The sequence below is a fragment of the Thalia democratica genome, unplaced genomic scaffold (assembly GCF_965202585.1).
Source record: "Thalia democratica unplaced genomic scaffold, ktThaDemo2.hap1.1 HAP1_SCAFFOLD_1049, whole genome shotgun sequence".
Classification (NCBI taxonomy): Eukaryota; Metazoa; Chordata; class Thaliacea; order Salpida; family Salpidae; genus Thalia; species Thalia democratica.
In genome coordinates, this window is record NW_028139975.1 from 14,172 (window position 1) to 38,397 (window position 24,226).

Genomic DNA, 24,226 nt, shown 5'->3' on the forward strand with positions numbered 1-24,226 from the left:
ACATATTTTTAGCATTCAATGAAATGGAAATAAACTTAAATAAATGAGATTTCAGTCATCTATAATACGAGACATAATACTTTTTACGAAACTTACAAGAAAAAATATCTTATTATTTAACATGAATAAAAATGTTTTACTTTTCTCCAAACTTTAGTTATTACTGTTTTATAGAAGCATAGCATAAAGTAGTTCTCTTTAACTTAGTGAAAGTATGCTAATTTAATTTCATTATATATAACCTTCGGTAGCAACTAATTTTCGGTTTATTATTCTTGAATTAAATGACGACGTTAAAGATAACAAACGATGCAACAAAGTTTTATGGTAAAATATTTTAAAATTTAAGTGTTAACAATATTAGTTACTGACAAAATACATTTAAACGATGATCAATGTACAAGATTAAAAAATTAAAACTGGTCAAACCGCAAGTTCAATGCTTTAAAATACAAAGGATGCTTTATATACAAAAAAAATAGGCATCCTAAAACGCATGCCCGCTGTTGAACATGTTGGGCACGCCGAAACCGCCGTTGTTAAAACTGGGCAGCGGCATGTCCATGACGGGCGGGCTGTTGTTGGGCGGCGAGGGCAAGCGCAGCTTGAGGATGGCCCGGTCGCGCAAGATTCTGATAAAGTCGGGCGGAGGAAGCGGCAGGTTGAACGCGTCGTTGCAGGTCGCCAGCTGCCTTTCGAACGGGTGCAACGCTTCTAACTGGCGCCTCCTTTCGAGCAGCTCGAGCATTTCGAGGCGGTCGCGTGCTGGCGGCGGCATGTTGAACTCAGGCATGTTGAAGGGGTCGTTTCTGGGATTAAACCGGTCGTTTCTAGGGTTGAAACGGTCGCCACGTGGGTTGAAGCGGTCGTTTCGCGGACCGCCGCGGTCGTTACTGTTCATAAAAGAGTTGCCGTTTCGACCCATCGGTTGGTTGTTGGACATCTTAACTTTGATCTCCTCTCCCTTTATCGAGTAGCTGTTCAGGCCTCGGATGGCGTCCCTGGCCGCTTCGGCGACGATGTGCACGAAGGCGATCTTGCGTTCTGACAGAACGTCGCACTCGGCCACACGACCGTACCTTTCGAAGAGGCGGCGCAGCTGTGCGGGCGAAGTGTCCTCGGGAACGTTGGCGACGTGCAGCTTAGTGCAGCCGGCTCGCCTCGCCACTTTAGTTTTGTAATCGCCGCCCACGCTGTAGCCTCCGCTGCGTCCGTCGCTGCGATCGCTGTTGAAGAACGTTTTGAGTTTATTGACAATTCTATTGTATGTGTTTATAATAACATAGTATGGTTGTTTCGCTTAAAACACATACTATAAATGTATTCAAGTATAATTAATAACATTAATAAAAACTGATAAATCATTAATGTCATTTATATTACTAATAAAATACCTTTTTAAACCGCTGTACATAAAAATATATTCAAGTTTATTTTTAATAATGAACTATTCTAAAATAAATAAAATTGTAATATATCGATAAAAATAAAAACTTGATAAAAAACTTAAATTCTAATTTAAAATATAAAGAAACTTTAAATAATTTAATTATTTTATACTTGTAATATATATAGAACCAAGTATAATATACAACTAAAAGGTAATAAAAATCAACTAACTAGCTATAAGTTAATCATATAAGTATTAAAAAGCTATTACGTATTAAATAATTTACAACTACTACTGTTTTATTTTGCACTTATTTAATATTAGAAAAATTCTGATTTATAATGTAAAAATGAAGTAGTACTTTAATTATAATTCAATTTAGGATTTTGTAAACTTAACTAGTTTTAATATCAAAAATACACCTAATCATTTAACATTTTGCAGCAATTGCACGGTTAGATTAGTTTGGTCTTAAGGTTAAAATTTTTTACCAATCCTTTATGCTTATTTTATTTAATACCATATATAATAAATTATTCTTTATTAATTCATATTAAAAAACAACTGAACTTACCGACGCTTGGTTTTGCTTTTTTCAACATTAATCAAATTTCCATTTACATCTTCTTTGTCAAGCTTTCTAAAGATTACATGTTTTTTTTTCAAAATTTTGATGTACAGATCATCAAAATAGGTACAAAAAAATTTGATGTACTAAATAGGTACAAAAAAACTATTAAATTTAAATAACTTATATATGTTTAAAACATAAAAGCTAAAAATAAATGATGTCTATTTGAATAAAATTTTATTGTAACTACTGACGAGGTCTTTGACCAAAACTTAGTTTACTGTTTAAAGTCTTGAAAGAATTAACTATATTGATTCTTCTCTAGAAGTAGAGATATCTGTATTTTGTTTTCAAAAATTCAAAATATATAATAGAAAACATGTGCATAATTAAATTGCTAAAAATAAAAATTTCGATTTTATTTAATTGATAGCAAGTATATGAATTAAATTACAAAAAACATCTATAAAAATTTCTAATATTAAATACCATTAGTATTTTACACCAACTTACATTCAACATTTAAAGACAAAAAAGTATATATATAAAATATTAATTAACAATTGACCATTAAAACTTTAATAACAAAATAATAGAACTTTTAACAAACAAAATAAAAATTGAGCAGACCTTATTGCTTCGTCTGCTTCATCTTCTTTTTCCATGTGGACAAATCCATATGAGCCCAGAATGTCACACTCAAGGACTTTTCCAATACTTTCAAAACGCTCCCTTATAGCATCAGGTGAAACATTATCTGGTAAATTTCCAACAAAAATTTTAACCATTTTGCTTATTGTTACTTAAAATAAGCTAAAAAACCAACTTTTTTATTTACATTACACTTTATTTTAACTTTGTCAATAATGTTTTATAACTCAGGAAAAAATTAACTTTCTAGTATTTTTTAAAGCAAACAAGAAGATATATATTTAAAAGTATACGTTGTAGAACAGGGATAGGCGTACAGAGGTAATTTTTTTTTACAATTTTTTGTAAATAAACTACTTATTTCCTTGCTAATTTGATCTCTACAAAAATAACTTCATTGTTAAATAATATGGCCAACACAGGATATAATAAAATAAAACTATTTTGTTCCTCATTAAATACTGCCAACCGGTGTTGTAAATAAAATTGAAAAAACACTATCATATTCGTTGACTTACTTTTGATATGGTTTATTGGTTAATATTATTGTACTTTTTTTAATAAACTTTTATATTTTACTTTATTACAGTTAAGTTCTAGTTCTTTATCATTCTAATAAGTAAGCTGAATAAATCTTGTATATAATCTCGTTAAATTCATTCAAGTTGAAAAGTTTAATTGTTTTGCTTTAAAACCATAAGCTAATTATAGTAAATTAAAGTAGATTTTTTTACTAAACTTCTTATTTTTAACTATAATTATTGCATATGTACTGCTGGATATAGGTCTACCTCTAAGCAAAAATTATGTGTTTTGAAAATTATATCCACTGTTTTTCTGTGTTTTTTTTTGTAACAATTTTTCAGTGTAGTGTGACCCCTTTATACTTTTATAGTAACACATTAAAATTAAATTCTATGATTAAATCATTCCCAAAAAGAAACATGAAAAAAAATTATCTATAAAAATTTTCAAATTTCAACAAAAAAATATTCTCAGTATGGGTCATTTAAAAACAATTTTCATGATATATCATAATATAGAGTACAAACTTTTTTTTTGTTAATTTAGGTAACTTAGTTTTTAACAACCAATTAATGACTTTATTTCATATATTTTTCTAATACTACACTAATTGTAAAGTTTTCAATATACTTCAAAAAGAACAAAAATCATTGTTTCAATAATTATGCATAAGTAGAAGTATTAAAACTCTAAAGTTAAGTTATGAAAAATTTCAAAACATTAACAAAAAATATAAATTTAAACAATACATCTCGTAGTTCAAGACCTTTCTCCACAATTATTAAATAACAACTTAAATCAATATAAAAATTTTGGTGGATCATATCTCAAAAACTAACTTGAAGTTTAAAAATATATAAAAATGTACTTGAGGCTGTAAAAATTCTATGATGGTAAAAGTTTGAAAAAAGTACATATGATATAATTGTATTTATTGAAGCTATAATCAAGGTTGCCAAATGCTTTTGAGAAATTCCTGCAGGTTTAATTAATTTTTTCAAGGTTTAAAAAGTATAAGTTTTTGGGTTCATTTTTAATATAAAATTAAATTAAAGGTAAAAAAATATCTCAATTAGTATAACAAGATTGAAAATATATTCTAAATCAACTTTAAATATTTTTTTAATTAACTTTTTTTTAATCTATATGACAGATTTTCTTTGTCAAAACAAAAGTTCATTACTTTACATGTAAAAATTGTTAAAAATTCAAGATTTTTTTATTTCTTAAATTCCAGGTTATTTTTGGTAACCCTGCATAATACAGTAAGCTTAATAATTATTTTTGCTAAGTTATTTCATTTAACATTTAAAAATTGAAAACGTACAATTATAACAAAAAGTTAAATCAAGGGCATAGGGGGCTCAACCTTAATTTTATTTTGTAGAATTTTATCTGTGCAATCAGAAATTTTTAACTCCTAATAAAAATTCAAATTAAAGCCATAGGGAAGTAAACCATGTTTTTTACAAGTTGATCTTACTTTATAGAGATTTTACTAAGCTTCAAGTTGCTTTTTACCGTTTTTAAAAATTCAAATTATTTTCAAGATATGACAGGTCAAAGTTGGGCCGCATAATAGGTTCCCTATGGGAAGGGAAAACTAAAACAGCAAAAAAAGACTATTTCATTTAAAATGTATCTCCTACATTTTTCAAGCAATCTTCTTCAAACTTTTAGTCTAATCTTTATTTATACAGCAAAAAAAAAGTAACTTTGGAGTTAAAAAAAATTATTAAATTAACGGAAAGTGATGTAAATTTTATTTGATATATATATCAACATGCAATTGAAATGACATTACATCAGTAATATCTTTCTGCCTAGCTGACTCAACACATTTTATATTCTTAATCAAAAAACTAAAAGTAAAACGGCAGAAGAATTTCCTTTTTATATTAGAAAAAAAAAAAATAATTTTACTGACAAATTTGTGTATTTAGTGTAATAATGACATCATAATACAACCAAAGCAGTTGAAATGTCTTTAATTTATGCATATAATTATAAGTTTTCATTTAAGATATAAATTATAAGTCTAGAACATGTATAAGTAATTTTATTGCTGTTTAAATTGAAAAATCAAAAATATGTGATTTTTGGGGTTTAAATCAGTTTTTTGGGCAGCAACTTTTGTTTTTTTTGTAAAATTATAAAAAAGTGTTTAGATTCATTTTAACTAAGCAAAAAAACACATCTGAATCATATGTACTTATTTGAATTTTACAATATGACCAAAAAAATAGGCTGTAATCCCTACCCCTACATTTTACAGACAAATTTTGCTCATTTTGAGTAATTATGACGTCATAATACATCAAAAGCAGTTAAATATGTCTTTAAATATATGTCAATAAGTATAAGCTTTCATTTAAGACATAAATTATAAGTATAGAACATGAATAAGTCATTTAATTACTGTTTAAATCAAAAATTTGAAAATTATGTGATTTTAGTGGGTGAAATTAGTTTTTTTGGCAGCAAACATTTTTTTGAATTTTTTATTTTTTTCAGATTCTTCTTAATGAAGCAAAAACACATCCAAATCATATGGACTTGAATGAATATTACAATATGAACAAAAAAATGTGATGTACTCCCTTTTCGTATCTAATGCAGGATAAATTTTATTTTGAAAATTAAGTTTAAAAAAAAACACCTCTTTTTTTAATTGCAAAATTAAAAGTCTCCTAAACTATAAAAGGAACATTTCCTGAACGTTTGAGGTCTTGAGCTCAAAAAATGAAAAAGAAGATAGATTTTATGTGGATGTTAAAATTTTCAAGAAAATTGACCTTATAAAATTAGAGCTTCACAAAAATACAATATCTCAAAAGTTAAATAATATTTTTATTTTCAACAAAAACTAGATTGTAGTTTGTGCTAATGCTTCTAATTCATATAAGAGCGATTGTTATTTTTTTGTAAAACTTTTATTCAGTTTTTTATCTCCTGAAACAAATAAGACTCAAGGTTTAGTAAAATAAAGATTTTAACACGCCCACTTATCTGATCAAAATATCATTAAAGATGGAATAATACTACTTGACTTAAGATTAAACAAAAAAAACTTGAACCCACACTTAAAAATTAAAAGTGGACACAGTATTTTTATGTATCCAATTGTTCTAAAGAAAAATTCATTTACTTATAAGTTATTAAAACATAATATTACTAAATTTCCAAATTTATACCCCTTGTCCTTTTGTACAACGTTTTTAATCTTGGTTTTTTTTCTGTGTAAAATATTTACAAGTATATTAACCACCGAATTACATATAAAACAGTTTCGCACTTTTGTTTTTAAGTTTAATAGAATACTAAGTGAGCTTATTGATCAAAAACGAATACAACGATGTATAAAAACATTTTGGTCCAAGTACCTTAGTCAGGGAACGGGTCAAAATTACACGAAGACAAAACTGCACGAGGTTACTAAATTGCAAAACAAATATGCACAACGGGAGAAACTACACTAGGTGAAAAAATTGCACGAAGACAATTTTGTACCAAGGGTCAATTTTGCACGAGTTACAATTTTGCACGGAGGGTCATTTTTGCACGAGAGTGAAAAAAAAAATTAAAAGTGACCGTAGATAAGGGTTACGGGTAACAGTAATAATTAAAAGAAGAAAAAAATAATAATAGTAAAAAATAACATAAAATTAAAATAAACTAGAAAAAAAATAAAGTAAACTAATAAAAAAAGAAAAAAAAATTACATACAAAACACTTAAACGTATGCTAAACTGATTTTAGACACGAAAATCTTAAGATGTTTTAATATTTACTATAAATAAAAAATATTTATTAAGCTGATTAAATTTTATTGTATATAAAAAAGTTTAGAAATAAATCACTTATATCATTGTTAAAGTACATTAATTTTTGTATTTATCTTGTATTTTTAAACAGTTTTAATGTGGTGTACGGTACGAATCGATAACCCAAAGCAGAGATGTTAAATCGCAGAGCACAAAATCCCCGCAGTAGAATAAAAAAATAAGATCCCCGGCAATAGAATTAAAATTTCTTATGAAAGAAAAAGCTGTATTTTACAAGTTGAGAACATAAAAGTTTCATATATTCAATTACACCAACATATTTAAAACCATATTGTTTTTATAAATATGAATGCCTTAAATGTAAGTTTATGTTTTTTATTTTCATAAGGTTAATTTTAGTCACTTTATTGTTAATTTAATCATAACTTCCTTTTAACCTTATAGTTGTAGGTAATGTTTGGTTAGAAAAATTAAAGAAAAGTATCTTCCACTTATTTAAATGGTTAATAAACTAAAAACATTGTAGCTTTGGAACTAATTGATGTTAAGTTAATTTATTATTTGATTTTTTTTTCCAAAAATTAGATGAAATAGACAATTTTTTTTTTCTTATATCCTACTTTTATCAAATTATTTGAATTTTTAAACTTGAAAATAAAGTTTGATTATTATAATTTTTTAAGATTCATTATAAATTATTTTATTAAGACATAGATTTCACTTAAAAGTAGTTTGAATATAATTTATTATTTTTGTTTACAAACTTGAAACTACTATTTGCTAAGTAGAAATCTATTTAAAAATTTTAATTTTTAATGTGGCAAATTTATTGAGTCTTTTTTTATTATAATTAGGTAATTTATCTAAAAAAAAATTATACCTGAAAGTTTTAGTGTACAACTCAAGGTTTTTACAACTAGTTTTGTAAATTAAGCAGAGTTGAAACAAGGTCAGGAAAAGTCAGAAAACTCAGGAAAAGCAGAAAAAAAAGACAAAAAACAAGAATAGTAAGGTTTTTTTTTAACAGTCAGGAAGTTTAACTAAATATTAAAAAATACCAGATTTTGTCAGTTTAAATTTACTGAATTCCTTATATTCAAAAACAAGTCTTTGAATGGTAAAGAATTAATTAAAATTCTTTAAAGTGTGATTAAAATTGAAAAAAAATTCCAAGAATTTTACAAAATTACTTAATTATCAATGCCTTCATCTTGTAAAATTAAATGAATATCCTTTATAAAACTGCAAAATGTTTCTATTAAAATTTTGTTAAACTACCCTACTTGAACAGACAGTTTTTGTAGGCAGTATGATAATCTGTAGCATTTTTTAGTAAAACAATGATAATACACAAGAGTTTATCTAGCATACTTTAGAATTGAATTGTTTTTTGTTAAAGTAAATAAATAATTTCATTCTAATTAAACACTAGGTTTAGTGTTTTGGGTAATAAGTTTATGTTTATAATTTACCTTATTACAATTTTTTCAAAATAGTTAAAATTTTTAAATGAATTATAAAAGAGGTGAATTTCATGGTTAAGTTTAATTATTTATAGTTTATTGTAGAATAGTTGTTTTTAAATATTTTTTACATAAATAAGGGTAAATATTTACTACTAAATTTATAATTATTGATAAGATGAAATATAAAATTGAAAGCTTTATTAATTCCTTTTATTAATATATTTTAATATTTTTATTAACAAACTTGAAACTACTATTTGCTTAGATGAATTCTATTTTAAATTTTTGATATAGCAAATTCATTGAGTCTTTTTTTATTATAATTAGGTAATTTATTAAAAAAAAAATTTATATTTGAAAGTTTTAGTATACAACTCAAGGTTTTTACAACTAGTTTTGTAAATTAAGCAGACTTGCAACAAGGTCAGGAAAAGTCAGAAAACTCAGGAAAATCAAAAATAAAAACAAGTAACAGGAATAGTAAAGTAAATCTTTTTTTGAAAACAGTCAGGAAATTTGACTAAATTAAAAAAAAATACCTGATTTTGTCAGTTTAAATTTACTAAATTCCTTATATTTAAAAACAAGTCTTTGAATGGTAAAAGGTTAATTAAAATTCTTTAAAGTGTGATTAAAATTGAAAAAATTTCCAAGAATTTTACAAAATTACTTACTTATCAATGCCTTCATCTTGTAAAATTAAATGAATATCCTTTATAAAACTGCTAAATGTTTCTATTAAAATATTCTAAAACTACCCTACTTGAACAAGCAGTTTTTGTATGCAGTTTGATAATCTGTAGCATTTCTTAGTAAAACAATGATAATACACATAAGTTTATCTAGCATATTTTAAAATTTAATTGTTTTTTTTAGGTGAATGAATTATTTCATTTTAATTTAACACTAGGTTTAGTGTTTTGGGTAATAAGTTTATGTGTATAATTTACCTGTTTATAATTTTTTCAAAATTGTTTATATTTTTTAAATAAATTATAAAAGAGGTGAATTTCATGGTTAAGTTTAATTATTTATAGTTTATTGTAGAATAGCTGTCTTTTAATATTTTTACATAAATAAGGATGAAATATTCACCTCAATATGTTACATGCAATGTTTAATCTTTTCTCTAATAAATAGAACTGTTCTAGATTTTAAAATGTAGTTTAAAAATAAATTAATTTAAATTAAAAATTAATAATTTGCCAAGGTTTATGTTGCACTAATAACAAGGATGAAAAATAGTTTCACCATTATATTGAAAATTTTATTTATAAAAATAATATATATTATTAAATTTTAACTACATTTAAAAATCTAAAAACAATTTTTCATTAACAGTAAACTTGTTTTTAAAGCCTGGCGTTGGTTTAATTGTTCTATTTTTATAGATTGAATTTAACCAAAATTATTATGGCCCATTAAAAATTGTTGTTAATGAGAAATAAAAGAAAAAAAAAATTGATTTTTAAGATCATAGGAGGATGAATATATTTTTTAACATTTTGATATTAATTTGTTTTTTTATTAAGTATAACCATATCATTAATATTTCAAAGAACTTTTCCTGAAAATTTTTAAAATTTAAAATTTAAAAACTTTTATAAATATATTAAGATGTTGAAACATTTAAATTTGTGGTACCTTGAAGAAATTTTGTATTTTTTTTAAACACATGATACAAAAAATTATAGTCAATAAACAAAAATGTTAATTAAAACTTAAAATCACAAAAAATTTTTTTTTGCACTTTATAAGTTTTTTTTTTTTAAGCATTAAGCTAAAGAACTTTATTTTTGTTATAAAAGAAAGAGCTTATGTATAAAATTAATATGATATACTGTTTTAATTTTACAAACAAAATGTTATAATAATAAAGTACAATGTAAATTAAAAATTTTAAAAATTAACTTTTTACTAATTTTATTAAAACAAAAGTAAAAAAAAAATAACTAATGAAATTTTAATATAAGGTAAAAAATGTGAAAAAGTTAGCTACAAATTGTTACTTTAGCATTTTAGTTGCTATAGTAAACAGCTGATATTAACAGCTGTAATTAACTGGCATCTTGATTATAACATGACTGACCCAAAGGTTCCTTTGTACACCTGGTCCTTATACCAAACTTTCTAAGCGCTTTTTTTATTGTTTAATAAACAATACTACTAATTTTTACATACACCGTTTTTGAGTTCAAAAAACTTAAAATTCATTTAAAGACTTTAAAGATTAAAAGCAAAATTCAAATTTTAAATACTAGTGATAATAAGTTAAGACAAAGAATAAAGTAAACATATAATTTATTTATCAGTAAGCATTTAATGAATAAAAAATATATTTTTATAATTATTTATCAAAATTTCCGAATTCTTAAAATCAACCGCTTAAATTTTTTTATATAAAAGTGCTATTGTCCTTTTAGTGTGTTAAAACTGCAAGTATCTAGATTTACTTATATTTTGTGTTAAATTAAACTTTACGACAATAATTCCAGAATATGGGTAAATTTGAGTCATTATTCTATACTTAAAAATTTCAAAGCTTAATTATTTCTTTATTCTTTGGTTTTAAAGTATATTTTTTACAGAATTTATAGCTAAAATATCTTCATTACTTAGTGAATTTAGATTTTAGAATTTTTCTTCAAAAACTTATTTTTTTGACTAAGCATTAAGACCATAATTAAAGACCAAAACTAAAAAAGAAATGTTCTATATATTTAAAAAAAAGTATATATAAAAAAAAATTCACTTAGTGATAAAGTTAGTTCACGAAAATATTAAAATATAAATAAAAATATTTTTGCGGTATGTTCCGAGGACAAAAAAAGTAAAATTGTCCCACTTTTTGTATGAGCTTTAGCACCAATCCAATAAACCCAACCTTAATAAAATACATATTTTATTTTAGCTCTATCATTTAGCTATTAAATTCTGTACAAAAATATACTTTAAAATACAGAACAAAAAAGCTATTGTGGTTTGAAAGTGTTAAGTCAAAAAAATGGCTCAAATTTCCTTTTAATATAGAATGATTGTCGTTTAAACTTTGCCTTGTCTGTTGTATTAGAGAACAGGTCAAGTATGCACGAAGACAGTTTTTCACAAAGGGTCAAATATGCACGAAGAAATTTTTTGCATGAAGACTTTTTTGCACGAATGAAGACACTTTTGCACAGAAGGTCACTTTTGCACTAGGGGTCATTTTTGCACTAGGGTAAAAAAATTAATAAAAAAAATAGAAAAAACAATTGGCAAAAAAAAAAATAAAAACATTAATTAATAAAAATAACAAAAAACAAGTTACCGACCGTCGGTAAAGGGTAACAGTGATAGTTGAAATAAACAAAAAATGATGATAATAAAAAATAAGAAAAATGAGTAATAAACTAGAAAAAAATAAAACAAACTAATAAAAAAAAAGAAATAAAAATATGTTACCGACCGATGGTAAGGTTTAGAATCTAAAAAATATATAATCTTACCATCTAAACTTTAGATTATAGGTAACCGTAACAGTGATAGAAAAAAAATATATATGTATACCTAACAAGATTTTCAATCAAACAAATATATAACAAGAAACTAAAAATATTGATAAAAAACTAATTGTAAAAAAACAAAAATAAAATATCGACAGGGTAAAAATAAAAAAAGAATTAAGTAAATTACAAAAAAATATTTCAACCCGTGCAATATTGTCTTCGTGCGAAAGTTTCCTACGTGCAAAAGTGTCTTTGTTCAAAAGTGACCCCTCATTTAAAGTTTCAAACTGTGCAAAAGCGTCTTCGTGCATATTTATCATTTCGTGCAAAAAAGTCCCTTCGTGCGTATTAGACTCCTGCTCGTTGTATTGTAACCTTATTCGTCATCTTAGTTATGCAGTGCAGTGATAATTGTTAACAAATGAAAATGTTTGCTGTAGTTAATTTATTCAAAATAAACCGCCTAAGTCTAAAAAAAATAAACTTATATTTTAATTAAAGGTGTAACAAAACATTCATAACATTAACCAGTTCATTTTATTAAATTTTTACTAAGAGTTAAAGTGGAAGAATTTAAAGCTTTCTGTGACGTCACAATTCGTATTGAGAACAGAAAGTGAGAAAAAAAAATTGAAGTAAATTTGAGAGAAAGAGTTTTAAAGTGGTCTGGCAGATGCGAGACGCAGGGAGAATGCACAACACGACGCGTTGACGATAGGATACTGTGAAGCGTATGAAGAACAATCGAGAAGGGTTTTCTTATGTTTGAATGAGGATAGAAAACTTTATCGTCAAGTCTATTTTCTGTTCATGTCAACAATATGTTTAGAATTTAGTCAACGTGCCTACTGGGATCTTTTTAGCATTAGTTGGTAACAGTTGTATTGTACTTTGTTTTCTTTCATTTATTTCACAATGTGTTTATTTTAAAAAAATTTAGTTTATTGAGCGACAAAAAAAGAGCTTAAAGTATTTGATACTAAGACCTGTTCGATGTAAATTTCGGTTATCGAGTCGCAAACTACAGATAACTTATTAATCTTGTATATAAATAACGTGTACTAATAACCAGTTTAATAAAATTATTTTTATAGTAAATACTAGTGTATTAATTTAAGCCGGCGTTTCATCTGAACGTTTGTAAAAATTAAAATAACCGTTATTTATTATGTAATTTAAGCGAAGAGCAGATTACACTAACCAAAACTATTAACATCGTAATAGATGACGGTTAAAAAAGTATTGCAATCAATCACAAATTAAACTAAATTTTTTTGATAAAAAAAAGGGTTAAATAGAAATTTAAAACTCGACTGAAACGAAAAAGGAAAATTTTTGTGTCAGACTTTTAAAAAGCATTTAAACTAGTATAAAGTATTGCTAAAATTGAAGTTAAAAAAATCTAAAATAAACAAATGATATAAAATGAAAGTTAATTAGTAGATATACAGTTATACACTAACTATAGTTTATGTTATGCAAAGCTAAAATATTAAAGTACATTCATAATTATGTGATTTTAGTTTGCATAATACACAGTAAACTTCAAAATGTTAAAAACATTTTATTAGTTAAAATTTTTTTTTATCTAATTAAAAAATTTTATAACTAACTTTGCAACTATAAACTTAAATTTCCTTTCATTTAATGAAATTATTCTATGTTTTATTGTAAGCTAAGACTAAAATTGAATTTGAGTTATTGTTTTTTTACTAACATTTTCTTATTTATTTAGATCTATTAAAAAAACAAACTTATTGATTTACGATCTTAATAACAGAACAATGTTTCTTTCAATAAATAAATATGATGTTCATATAAGTTTTTTTATTTAGTTATCTTTGTTAAGCTAATTAGTTTTTAATATATAAAAAAAATAAATTATTTAAGTTAAAATTTTGGTAACGTTTGTAGTTTTTACACTAGAATAAGATCATTAAAAATGTTTTAGAGACAATTATTATACATATTTTGGTTTTGTTTTAAGTATATATATAGTATGTTTAACGAAAAAAAACGCTCAAAATATTTGATCCTACGACCTGGTGCACCAAAAAGCTTTTCGGTTATCGAGTCGCACACCACGGACACCTTTTAACGTCTTGTCCAGTACAAGATGAGATACAGTAAATAAGGACAGAAAATAAAGGGTAGCTTCAAATTTCCACTATTGCTTTTTAATTACTTGAAAATCATGCAACTAATTTGCATGTTTGCTGAGTCAGGTAAATTGTTTTTAATGTATTTTTTTAATTTATACCCTTAACCCTAACCCTAACCCACCTTACCCAAACATAAAAAAAACAAATCAAAAATTAAAATTTCATTAATAAAATTAAAAAAAAACAAAAAAAAAAAAAGATTCAGCAAACATGCAAATTTTTTGCATGATTTTTAAGCAATTTTTCAATTAAGCAATTTTGCAATTTTAAGCAATCAATAAGTTTGTTTGAGACTGATGTATTTTTACCATTAAAAAAAAAAATTCAAAAAAGTTGTGGAAATCTGAAGCCACCCGTAAAAAAGATGAGTTTTGAAACTAATATGAGAAAAGATCCCAGAAAAGACTAAGACCAGTAAATCACTAATAAAAATTGTTGTAATTTTTTTGAATTATACATTTGAAATTTATCAACGTAGTTTACTACAACACAAGCTAATAAAACCAATTTCATCAAATTTAAAAAACTTTACAGTTTGCAGTTTATAAAGTTTTTAGTAAGGGACATAACCTTAAAATTTTATACAAAGCTGAAGAAGAATCAATTTAAGTTTATCCCTTACAAAGAAAACTAACTAATTACAGTGGTTTTTGTATTTTTGAACATAAATATATAAAATTAAATATACCTTAATCCTGTAGGGGTTCGTAGGACATCATTTAAAACTATGACAGTTGAATTTTGCGAGGCTAAAGCCAAACACATAAAAGTTGTATATATTTATAAAATGGTTGTAATTAGTAAGGAGTTTTTTATTAAGATATAACTGTAAATAAGTTAAAAAAAATTGGAACTGTAGTAGATGGTTAGCTTAATATTTATTAAAATTTATTAAAATTGTATCACTGACATTCTTTTTTTTTAAGTAAAAAAAGTTTTCAATGGAGAAAATTGATTACACCATGTGTGGTTGAATCTCAAATAGTTAGCATAAAGTTATATAATTTATCTCATAAATTTAATAAACTTCATGCATGTCACTTTGGAAAATACTCAGATTTCTTAGAATTAAAGTCTTAAACCAAAAAAAAATTCAAGCTTTATTTTTTTTTGGAAAAAACACACAATGTTAAAATCTCAACATTAAAAACCAAAAAAGAAAGAGATAAATTTAAAAATCAAATTTTCAAGCAAGTATCTTTCCAGGCTGCAATAAAACAAGTGCATAAACAGTTTAATCATTTGATCACTGCCACCATCAAAACTAACCCACAATCAGCTTTTGTCAATTATACAGGGTTGCCACTTTACCTGGAAACTTGGAAAAACCTGGAATTTGACAATTTAGGCAAAAATAACCTGGAAAAACCTGGAATTTAAGAAATTTTGAAAAAACTGGAAAAACCTGGAATTTTTAATATTTTTAACATTTTCAGTAGTAAAATTTGGATTTAACACAAAAAATCTATCATATAAATAAGAATTTTTTGTCATCATCAAACAATTTTTTTATTGGAAAACACATTTTAAGTAACTTTACAGTATCTTTTCAATGTTTTTAAACTATTTAACACAGTTTATTATATAGATTTAAAGATTTAATATAAATATAATATAGTATAGATTATAGATTTAAAGACTAAAAATAGGCCCAAAAATGTGTAATTTTAAAAACCTGGAAGAAACTTGGAAAACCTGGAAAAAAATTTAAAAAAACGAGTGGCAACCCTGATTATATAAACCAATACCAAAATGAGCTCTGGAAACAGTATTAACAGATGTTGCTAATAAAATCTTCATTGAATTTCACAATTTTATACAAAAAAATACAAAGTGAAATCAAAATCAGTTTCTGTAAATACATAACACAACCAATGTTTTATTTCAACATAAACAATTCTAAAATATAATTCAGAAAACAAGTTATTTTAGGGTTGCCACACACTCAAGATACTCAGTATACTTGGAATATTGTAGTTTTTAAAATCTCAAGATAATTCAGGATGTTATGAGTTTTTGTTAAAAAATTCACGGCAGTTTAAGAATATAAATACACTTAGTCCATTATTTTTCTAGATCTTGATTGAGATTTTGTTATTCCAGTTTCAATATTTATATATTAAGTAGCTAGTTTTGTTTAAAAACTTGATTGTTGTTGATTTTGAAACCTTTGTTTAATTTTATTTTCAAGTTTTTAAGATAAAAAAAAAACTCTGGATGACTTGGGACAGGTTAAGCTCATTTAGGAAAGTTTTTAGTCACTAAGTATAGTCTTTTTGACTAAAAGAGTGGCAACCCTGCTATTATACAACAGTTTACTTAAGCTTTTCTATTAAAAAATTACAAAAAAAAGCTAGTGGACAATGTATTGAAAACTGCAAGTTTTTTGGTTATGACTGACTGACAAGTCCTAATCAGGACAAAACCGGTCTCAGTCTACCGTAAACTTGTAGTCTGATGACCAAAAAGGTATGATCAACCCTTTTATTAAACTTAAGCTTGCTTGATGGCATACAAAAGTCCAGGCTTCTGCTCTGCCAACTTTTGCTTATATTTTTGTTGAAAATTACTAAAATTATTAATTAAAGAAGTTACTAATAACAAACAAAGTATGGTCTTGCATACTTTTTAATTTTTAAATATTGTTTTAATAAAAACATGTCTTCTTAGTACTTATATTTTCTTCTTCAACTATACACTTTATGCAAAACTTTATCAAACAATTTACGTCATTAATAATTTCACCTGTCTCTTTATTGGTTAACACTATCAAACAAACAAAAATAACTTTCATTTAAAAAAATGTTGACAGTTTGTCATTTAGCAAACACCCGTATTGTTCAAATCTAACAATTAAAAATCATAAAGTGTCAGAGATGCCATATATTTAAGCTACTTATATTTTTTTAGTTTACTTGACAAACACAGCTTAACTTAGGATTGTTTGCATTTTGTTTTGAAAATATCTAGGTAGCCTTATCTTAAAAATCAATGTTTTTTCTGAACATTACGTTTTTCAAGTCATTATGATATATACTTTAAGTTTCAAGCTTGATTAACAGCAAATTTGTTTGGTTTTTGGTCTTTATTACTTAGTCTTTTTAGTTATTTAAAAAACCCAGGCTGACTCAGGCTATTTTTATAAAACTTGAATTTATTTGGTAACCCAAACTGCCTTTTTTACTTCAAAGAGTGGCCACCCTATTGATGTAAATCAGGCTATTTTTATTCTTCAGGCTGGTATAAAAATATATTTCATTTAAATAATAAAAAAATAATATAATTTATTAGAAATAAATCACTACATACAACTTGAATAAAACTTAGTAATAAAACACAATAACAGGTATAAATAAGTGTATTATATGAAAAATCTTTTATCAACTTTCAAAAATAAAAAAGTTGAACTTAAAACAACATTATTTTTACAACAGGTATTAAAATCAAAAAATTGAAGAAACACACAAATAAAACAGACTTACACATTATGGCAATTAAAATTAAAGTTCTTAAACCGAAATTAAACCTTTTTTATTTGAATTTTTTATGTTGTATGATATGTAGATGTTTTTCAAGTTGTAGTAAATGTATGTTTTTAGAGATGTATATTCCATGTTTTTTGGTTATAAAATTTAATCTTTTTCAATATCTTGTGGTAAACAAAAAAATATAACAAATTGGGGGGTCCAACTTTTTTCTTCACAAAATTTCACATTATTTCTTATATTAAAGCTTAAAGTATTTACTATAAGATACTTTTAACAGAACAAAAAATTTTCAATTAATTTCTGATATATAACCGGGTTTGAAAAAAAAATCCAATATAAATGTATGGAACCAAAAATTTCCAAGTCCAAATTTAAGTGAATTTTGTAGGGGTAGGAGGCTTTTTGGTGATGTTTGCTGGACTTATGAGTCCATATGGTATGGATGTGTTCTTGCTTTATTAAGAAGAATCAAAAAAAAAAAATCCAAAAAAAAAAAGAGAATGCTGCCCAAAAAACTAATTTCAACCCCAAAAATCACATACGTTTCAATTTTTTGACTTAAATAGTAATAAAGTCTTTTATACATGTCCTAAACTTATAATTTATATCTTTAGTAAAATCTTATGCTTGTTGATATAGATTTTAAAGACATATTTTAACTGTTTATGATGTATTATGACATCATAATCACCTAAAATATGCAAATTTAAGTTGTTGTTAGTATAGCAATAATAGAGTAATAAAAATTTTGAACAAAAAATGTGGTTTAATGATAAGTTGAGATAAAACAATAACTATATTTTGAAAAGGTGTAATAAAAATACCTGAATTATCTAACTTAAAGTTAAAATTAATCTTATTATTTTGTTTAACCAATTAATAAAAGCGTTTCTATGATTACTTAGAGATAAACAAGCATGTTTATTGATATTTTTAAACTACATAATTTTTGTAAACTATTCTTAAAAACGTTTGTTTTAGCTTTACAAAAACTAAAATTTCAGCAATTCTATAACAAAATGTTTAATAAGACTATGCTTACATTAACACTTAACCACATAAGTTTTTAAATACAACGTACAACTGTTTATATAAATTTTGATACATTTGTATTATGTCAATTAGCTCTTTAGGATAAACCAAAATTTATACCTGTAAACGATAACTTTTTGTTTTAAGCTTCAGTTGTTTTACTAAATTTAAGAATTTTCACGTTTAATTATATTTGCAAAACATTTTTAAAAAGTTAACAAAAGCTATGTTGTTAAAGATCTCAAATTAGAGTTGCTATAAATTTTTTTAACTACAAAGTAAAACAAATGTTTGTATGCAAATTATCTGTGCTTAAAAAGATATTCTCTCATAACACAAAAAGCACTTATTGTTTAAAAGCTGCTAATTTTTTTAATGTCCTCAAAAATATCCTTTATGGCTACCAAACCACATATTGTAAAGTTTAAATATATATATATATACATCTATTAACTCTTTGTTTCACTAAAGTCTTTTTAGATTTTAAATAATATACTATTTTTTAGTAAGTAGTACAAGTATCACAATGTATATATTTTTAAGGAATAAATTATTTAAATATGCATTATCAGTTTAACAGTAAGTTAAAATTTATAAAAATAGATAATTTTTTCAAATAAACTTTAATATGATAAGTCAAGAAGTCATGTGTCTGTAAAACTTTCTACAGTAGTCTTCTTATTAAAAACATCCTTTTGTTTAAGCTTTCTTAAGCCATTACATTAATAAATTGAATTGTTTAAATATATTTTTTTGATTTATATAAAAAATTGTTTTTGAATTTAGTATCTTTTAAATTGAAGTTTCATAAAATATTTCTTAAATATTTAAATATAGAACTTAAACAGTGGGTCTGAATTGAAAACTTTCAATGTATAGTATTTATTGTTATTAGGGAAACAAAATTATAATATTTAAAACAAGTTTTTTTATAGGAAACTTTTATTTTTTATGACCAACTTCCTTAAAATCAAAATTAATTGAATCGTTAGCTTTTTAGATGTAAGCTGAGCTGTTTTTATTTTGTCACTTTTTTATAATATGCTGCTTGTTTATTAGTATTTTGTATATTTTTCTGTTTAATTTTATTTAGCATAGAACAAACATAAATAAAAAGTAGTTTGTTAAATTTTATTTTGTACTAATAGAGTTCTTTAAGTAAAAATAAAATTGTGTTAATGTATTTTGAACACATGTTTTTTGGTAAAACTACTAATGACAAAGATAAATTAATATTTCAGTAAACAATAAGTTCATATTTCAGAATAAACAAATTTAGTTAAAAAGAATGTCTTTGTCAGAGTCTAGTGAAAATTCTAGTGGACATATGAGTAGTGGAACAGAAGAAAGTGATTGTGATTCTGTAGTTAATCCGGACCTACAACCATTTGCGTTTCTAAATGAAAATGATCAACATAGGTGTTTAGATACAGTCTTATTTATGCTAAATAGTGACTGGCTGATGTTACCCGTTCCAAGCAAAACTTATCTTCTTACTAGGTTTGAACAGCTATGGGCCCGTTCTGCTCTTAAAGTTTGTGTAGATGGTGGATTGAAAGTTTTACATTCTTTAAATGAGCATTTACATAACAGTAATAGTAATATGTTGTATAAGCCTGATGTTGTTTGTGGAGATTTTGACTCTGTATCAAACAAAATGCTAGAGTTTTATGAGCATCAGGGAACACAAGTTAAAAGAACACCAGACCAAAATCATACAGACTTTACCAAAAGTATTGCGTTAATCAGAAAGCACCTAAAGTGTGATAATTCACAGGGTTGTAAAGATATAAAACAGTTTGTTGTTTTGTCTGGACTTTCTGAACGTTTTGATCATTGCATGTCCAACTTGAATACTTTACTTCAGACTCGTCCTCTTGAAATTTGGCCTAAGTACCATACTTATCTTGTGAATGATGATAATTTGTACACAGTATTGCATAAGGGCACTAATAAAGTTGTAATTAATGATAGTAAGCATCGGGGTGGACATTGTCATCTACAACCTCTTGGCAAACCTGTTGTTGTTTCAACTCAAAACCTGCAGTTTAATTTAGACATGATTGAGATAAAAATTGGAGACCAGTTAGGCATGTTTAATAGAACTTCTGTAGATCATGACTATTTCACTGTTGTGAATAACCAAGATATAATCCTCACTATGGAAATTTTGAGGTGAATTAGAAGTAGGAAATAGACTCTTTAATCTATTATAGTGTGGGAAGTAATTTATATGGACTAGAAACTAATATTAATATTGTTTTATGATTCCTTTTTGTATACCTTATAGTTAAAACTTACAAGTGCTCTACTTTAATGATATGAACACTGTTTTTTACATTATGAGATTTTTACTTAAAAACTGATTTAATTACATTAAATGAAAAATAAAAATTGACATTTTATTAACTTCGTTTATACTTATAAACTTTTATTTTTAAACTAGAATAGTTCCTATTAGCAAAGCTTAAAACTTCAAATTTTATAGTTGCTTCTTAGACTGCTAGTTTAATGTGTAATTACTTTTTGTAAAATTGAATTTTCATCATTCTATTTTCCAAATTGGAAATTTCACTCTTTCAAAGTGAATGTTTCTTTTTTAAACACTGTAATAGTTAGTTAATAGCTTCTATACATCAAAAAGTGTATAATACTTTAGATATAAAATATAAAAATATTATATACACAATAAAAAAACTTTAATTCAAAATTTTTTTTTTCAGTAAAAGTTTTGGCTTATTTTTTTATTATTAATTATAATTCAACAGAAGTTTTTAATATGAATGTAGCACTTTTGAATTTGTCATCAAAATTTCTAAAAGGATGTAATATTAGTAAAGCGTCAAGTTATAGTAGTTTAGTTGCCTGGAAATCTTTTACAACTCAAAAAGTTAATAGCTTTCATTCTTCAGCGCATAGACTTGGCCTTGAAGAATTTTTTGACAATCCAAGCAACTTTGGAAAAGAACAAATCAAATCAGGATGTAGTTGGAGCAAGGATTTGTTGAGAAGAAAATCTGCTGTTGAACTCCATCAGTTGTGGTTTGTACTTTTGAAAGAAAGAAACATGCTGAACACCCAAGAACATTATTGTTTGGATAACGATAAACCTATTCCTGGTCCCGATCGTCTGGATAAAGTTGCAGAGTCAATGAGCAACCTTCGAGATGTGATTGATGAAAGAGAAAATGCCAAAAACATGCTATTGTATGGCAGAAAAGACAAGGAAGGTGGTGAAATGCGAAAGTCTGCAGTTGGTGCTGTCTATTACCACAAGTTTAAAGAGCATTTACTACCAAAGGACTACAACAAAAAATACCATGGTGACCAGCCTGCCGACATTGCTAGTTTCCATCCTAAAATTGAGGAGATGCACCTTCGAATGCAGGAAAAAAGAGAGAAGATTCGAACAAACTTTAACTTTTTGATTAAAAAACAGTGGAGTCAGATGAGAAGAAGCAATCCAAACTTACCTTTGCAGCAACCAGCTTGGTTCAGAAAAAGATTTGCGTCTACCTGGAAGTACGGAATTCATCCGAGGATGAGAGTCTTTCTTAATAAACCCCGTGGTTGGGATACAAGAAAGTATTATACTAAAAAGCCAAAACATACCTCTGAAAGAGTTTAAAACATTATTAACTTATAGTTTTGTAGTAAAGAGTAATGTTAGACAATTTCTTACGTAAATACATGTCTTTTATATTCCTTAAATTGCTAAATAAAAATTTAATTAAAAAACCTTAAGGTCTTAACTTTATTTACGATAAGCTGAAAATGGATAAAGGTGAGAAGACAAAGGAAGTTTGTCAACATAACTATAGAGGTGAGTGTTTACATTATTTTATAAGTTATAAAATTTGTTCTTGAATACTAATACTAAGTACAATACTACAAAACGTTGTGCTTATAATCATAGTGAAAAATCGTTTGCAAGTAAAGCATGCCAGTAACAAAATCTTAAAAGTGAAGAAGATAAATTAAATACAAAAATAGATTTTGGTAATATAATGTATATTTGTAGTAAAAAGGTATGGCTGTTTTTATTTTAAGTTGTATAAAAATACTAACTAAACATTATATCAAAATACATTTCACAGTTTTGAATTTATACTTTGTCCTTTTGAATTTTAAGCAACTACTTAAGTACTTCTGATTTTTTTTTACAAAAAAAAGTTTTATTTTCTATCTTATATAACAGTATCCTTTCATGTAAATTGTATGATTTTTTTAAGCTCTATATTTTACAAATGGTTCTCACTTAGATTCTATTCCTTGATTGAATTTAAAAGGAAGTGTGTTATAATTAATGCAAATGATAATCTGAAAAACTATTAAGACTAATTATTTTTGAAAGATCTATTTTCAATCCTTTGTTGCCTATTGTAATGAATTTCTAAGAAGTTCCAAAACCATCCTCTTTGTTTAGTAAAATTAGTCAACTTTGTCTATTCCTATTTAATTATCCTACATTATAACACATATACATTTTCACTATACGAAAAAGCACATATTAAGTATTATGAAAAACAGTTTAATGCTTTGTTTGTTTTAATTTAAAAAGATGATGTCGGAGAACTTGATTATTTTTTTATATTATTTTACTTGTCTGCTCAATTTTTAATTTATGCTTATTCAAAATACTTGTTCATAAAAAATCATTATTGCTTTGAAAAAGTTTTTGAACTGTTTTACAAAAAGAACTAAACTTTTTAGCTGTTTATTTCATGTTTCCAGCTTGATTTTTGGCTAAGTTACTTATTCTTTAAGTAATAAAACTAGAAATTTAAACTAAATTGTTTGGATGAAATGAGAATTTAAAAAATCATTATTAGTAGTTATTTTTTAGGTATAATTAATTTTATTTAATTTTCTTCAATGTATTAAAAAAAGTTAATTACTTTTATTTCACTTAAAAATTGTATTTTAAGAATCAATATAAACTGGTTTAATATACTTTATATTAAGACTTATTGTTTAAAACGAACGGCTTTAAATCCTAGAGATCCAGACTAGAAAAGCTTGTTGGAAAAAAAAAAAAAACATTCTTCTTGTTAGCTAGTTTTACACTGCATAATTTTAAAAATATTTAACTTTTTGGAGCAGGATTGGCAGAATTTTAGAAATAAAGAATTATTAGTACTAATTACTTATTTGTTTTTTACTTAAAATGTCATGCTAAATTAATTTTTGGATATAGGTGATCTGGAACTATGTTGTAGAGCTGTTCATACCTTATAGTCATCAAAATGTTGCCAGTCTAATAAACTATTTTTGTACAAGATCACTGGTTTAACTTCAAACAATATTAGGTATTGTAACATCTAATGCATTTTTTGTTACACCATAAGAAAAAAAAAACTTTAGTGTCTAGAAAATGTTATATATTGTCTTGGGATGCTTCTTAATTTAATAATAATAGAATTAAGGGCATAGGGGGACATAAACACCTTTTTTGAAATTTGATCTTATGTTGTATAGTTTTTACTAAGCTACAAGATGCTTTTTACATATTTTAAAAATTCAAAGTAACTTTTGAGATATAGCCTGTCAAAGTCGGAGGCAACAGTAGGTTCCTTAAGGGAGGCGCAAACTAAAACGGCAAATAACTAGAAATCACTAAAAATTTATCTTCTCCTACGTTTTTTGAGATAACTACCTCAAATTTTTAGGA

At 25.3% G+C, this 24,226-nt stretch overlaps 2 protein-coding genes across 2 annotated transcripts; one reads left to right on the plus strand and one right to left on the minus strand.

The window, feature by feature from the left end:
* Positions 1-267: 267 nt before the first annotated feature.
* Positions 268-2,770, minus strand: LOC145847694 (uncharacterized). Its single transcript, XM_082953680.1, has 3 exons — positions 2,592-2,770; positions 1,965-2,030; positions 268-1,226 (listed from the first exon to the last, which is right to left on the minus strand). Exons 1-3 carry the CDS (start codon positions 2,747-2,749, stop codon positions 488-490), a joined length of 963 nt encoding a protein of 320 aa, XP_082809806.1. The 5' UTR covers positions 2,750-2,770; the 3' UTR covers positions 268-487.
* Positions 2,771-21,331: 18,561 nt separating this feature from the next.
* On the plus strand, positions 21,332-22,289 carry LOC145847696 (large ribosomal subunit protein uL29m-like). The gene has a single exon (XM_082953681.1). It carries the CDS (start codon positions 21,335-21,337, stop codon positions 22,181-22,183), a length of 849 nt encoding a protein of 282 aa, XP_082809807.1. The 5' UTR covers positions 21,332-21,334; the 3' UTR covers positions 22,184-22,289.
* The last annotated feature ends 1,937 nt before the right edge of the window (positions 22,290-24,226 follow it).

What these genes read in the sequence shown, in the direction of transcription:
- LOC145847696 (XM_082953681.1), top strand. Translation starts at nt 21,335, where the DNA reads ATGAATGTAGCACTTTTGAATTTGTCATCAAAATTTCTAAAAGGATGT.
- LOC145847694 (XM_082953680.1), bottom strand. Translation starts at nt 2,749, where the DNA reads ATGGTTAAAATTTTTGTTGGAAATTTACCAGATAATGTTTCACCTGAT. An exon ending in GAAGCAGACGAAGCAATAAG is followed by an intron (nt 2,031 to 2,591) that starts GTCTGCTCAATT and finishes TGTAATCTTTAG; the next exon opens with AAAGCTTGACAAAGAAGATG. An exon ending in AAAAGCAAAACCAAGCGTCG is followed by an intron (nt 1,227 to 1,964) that starts GTAAGTTCAGTT and finishes GTTCTTCAACAG; the next exon opens with CGATCGCAGCGACGGACGCA.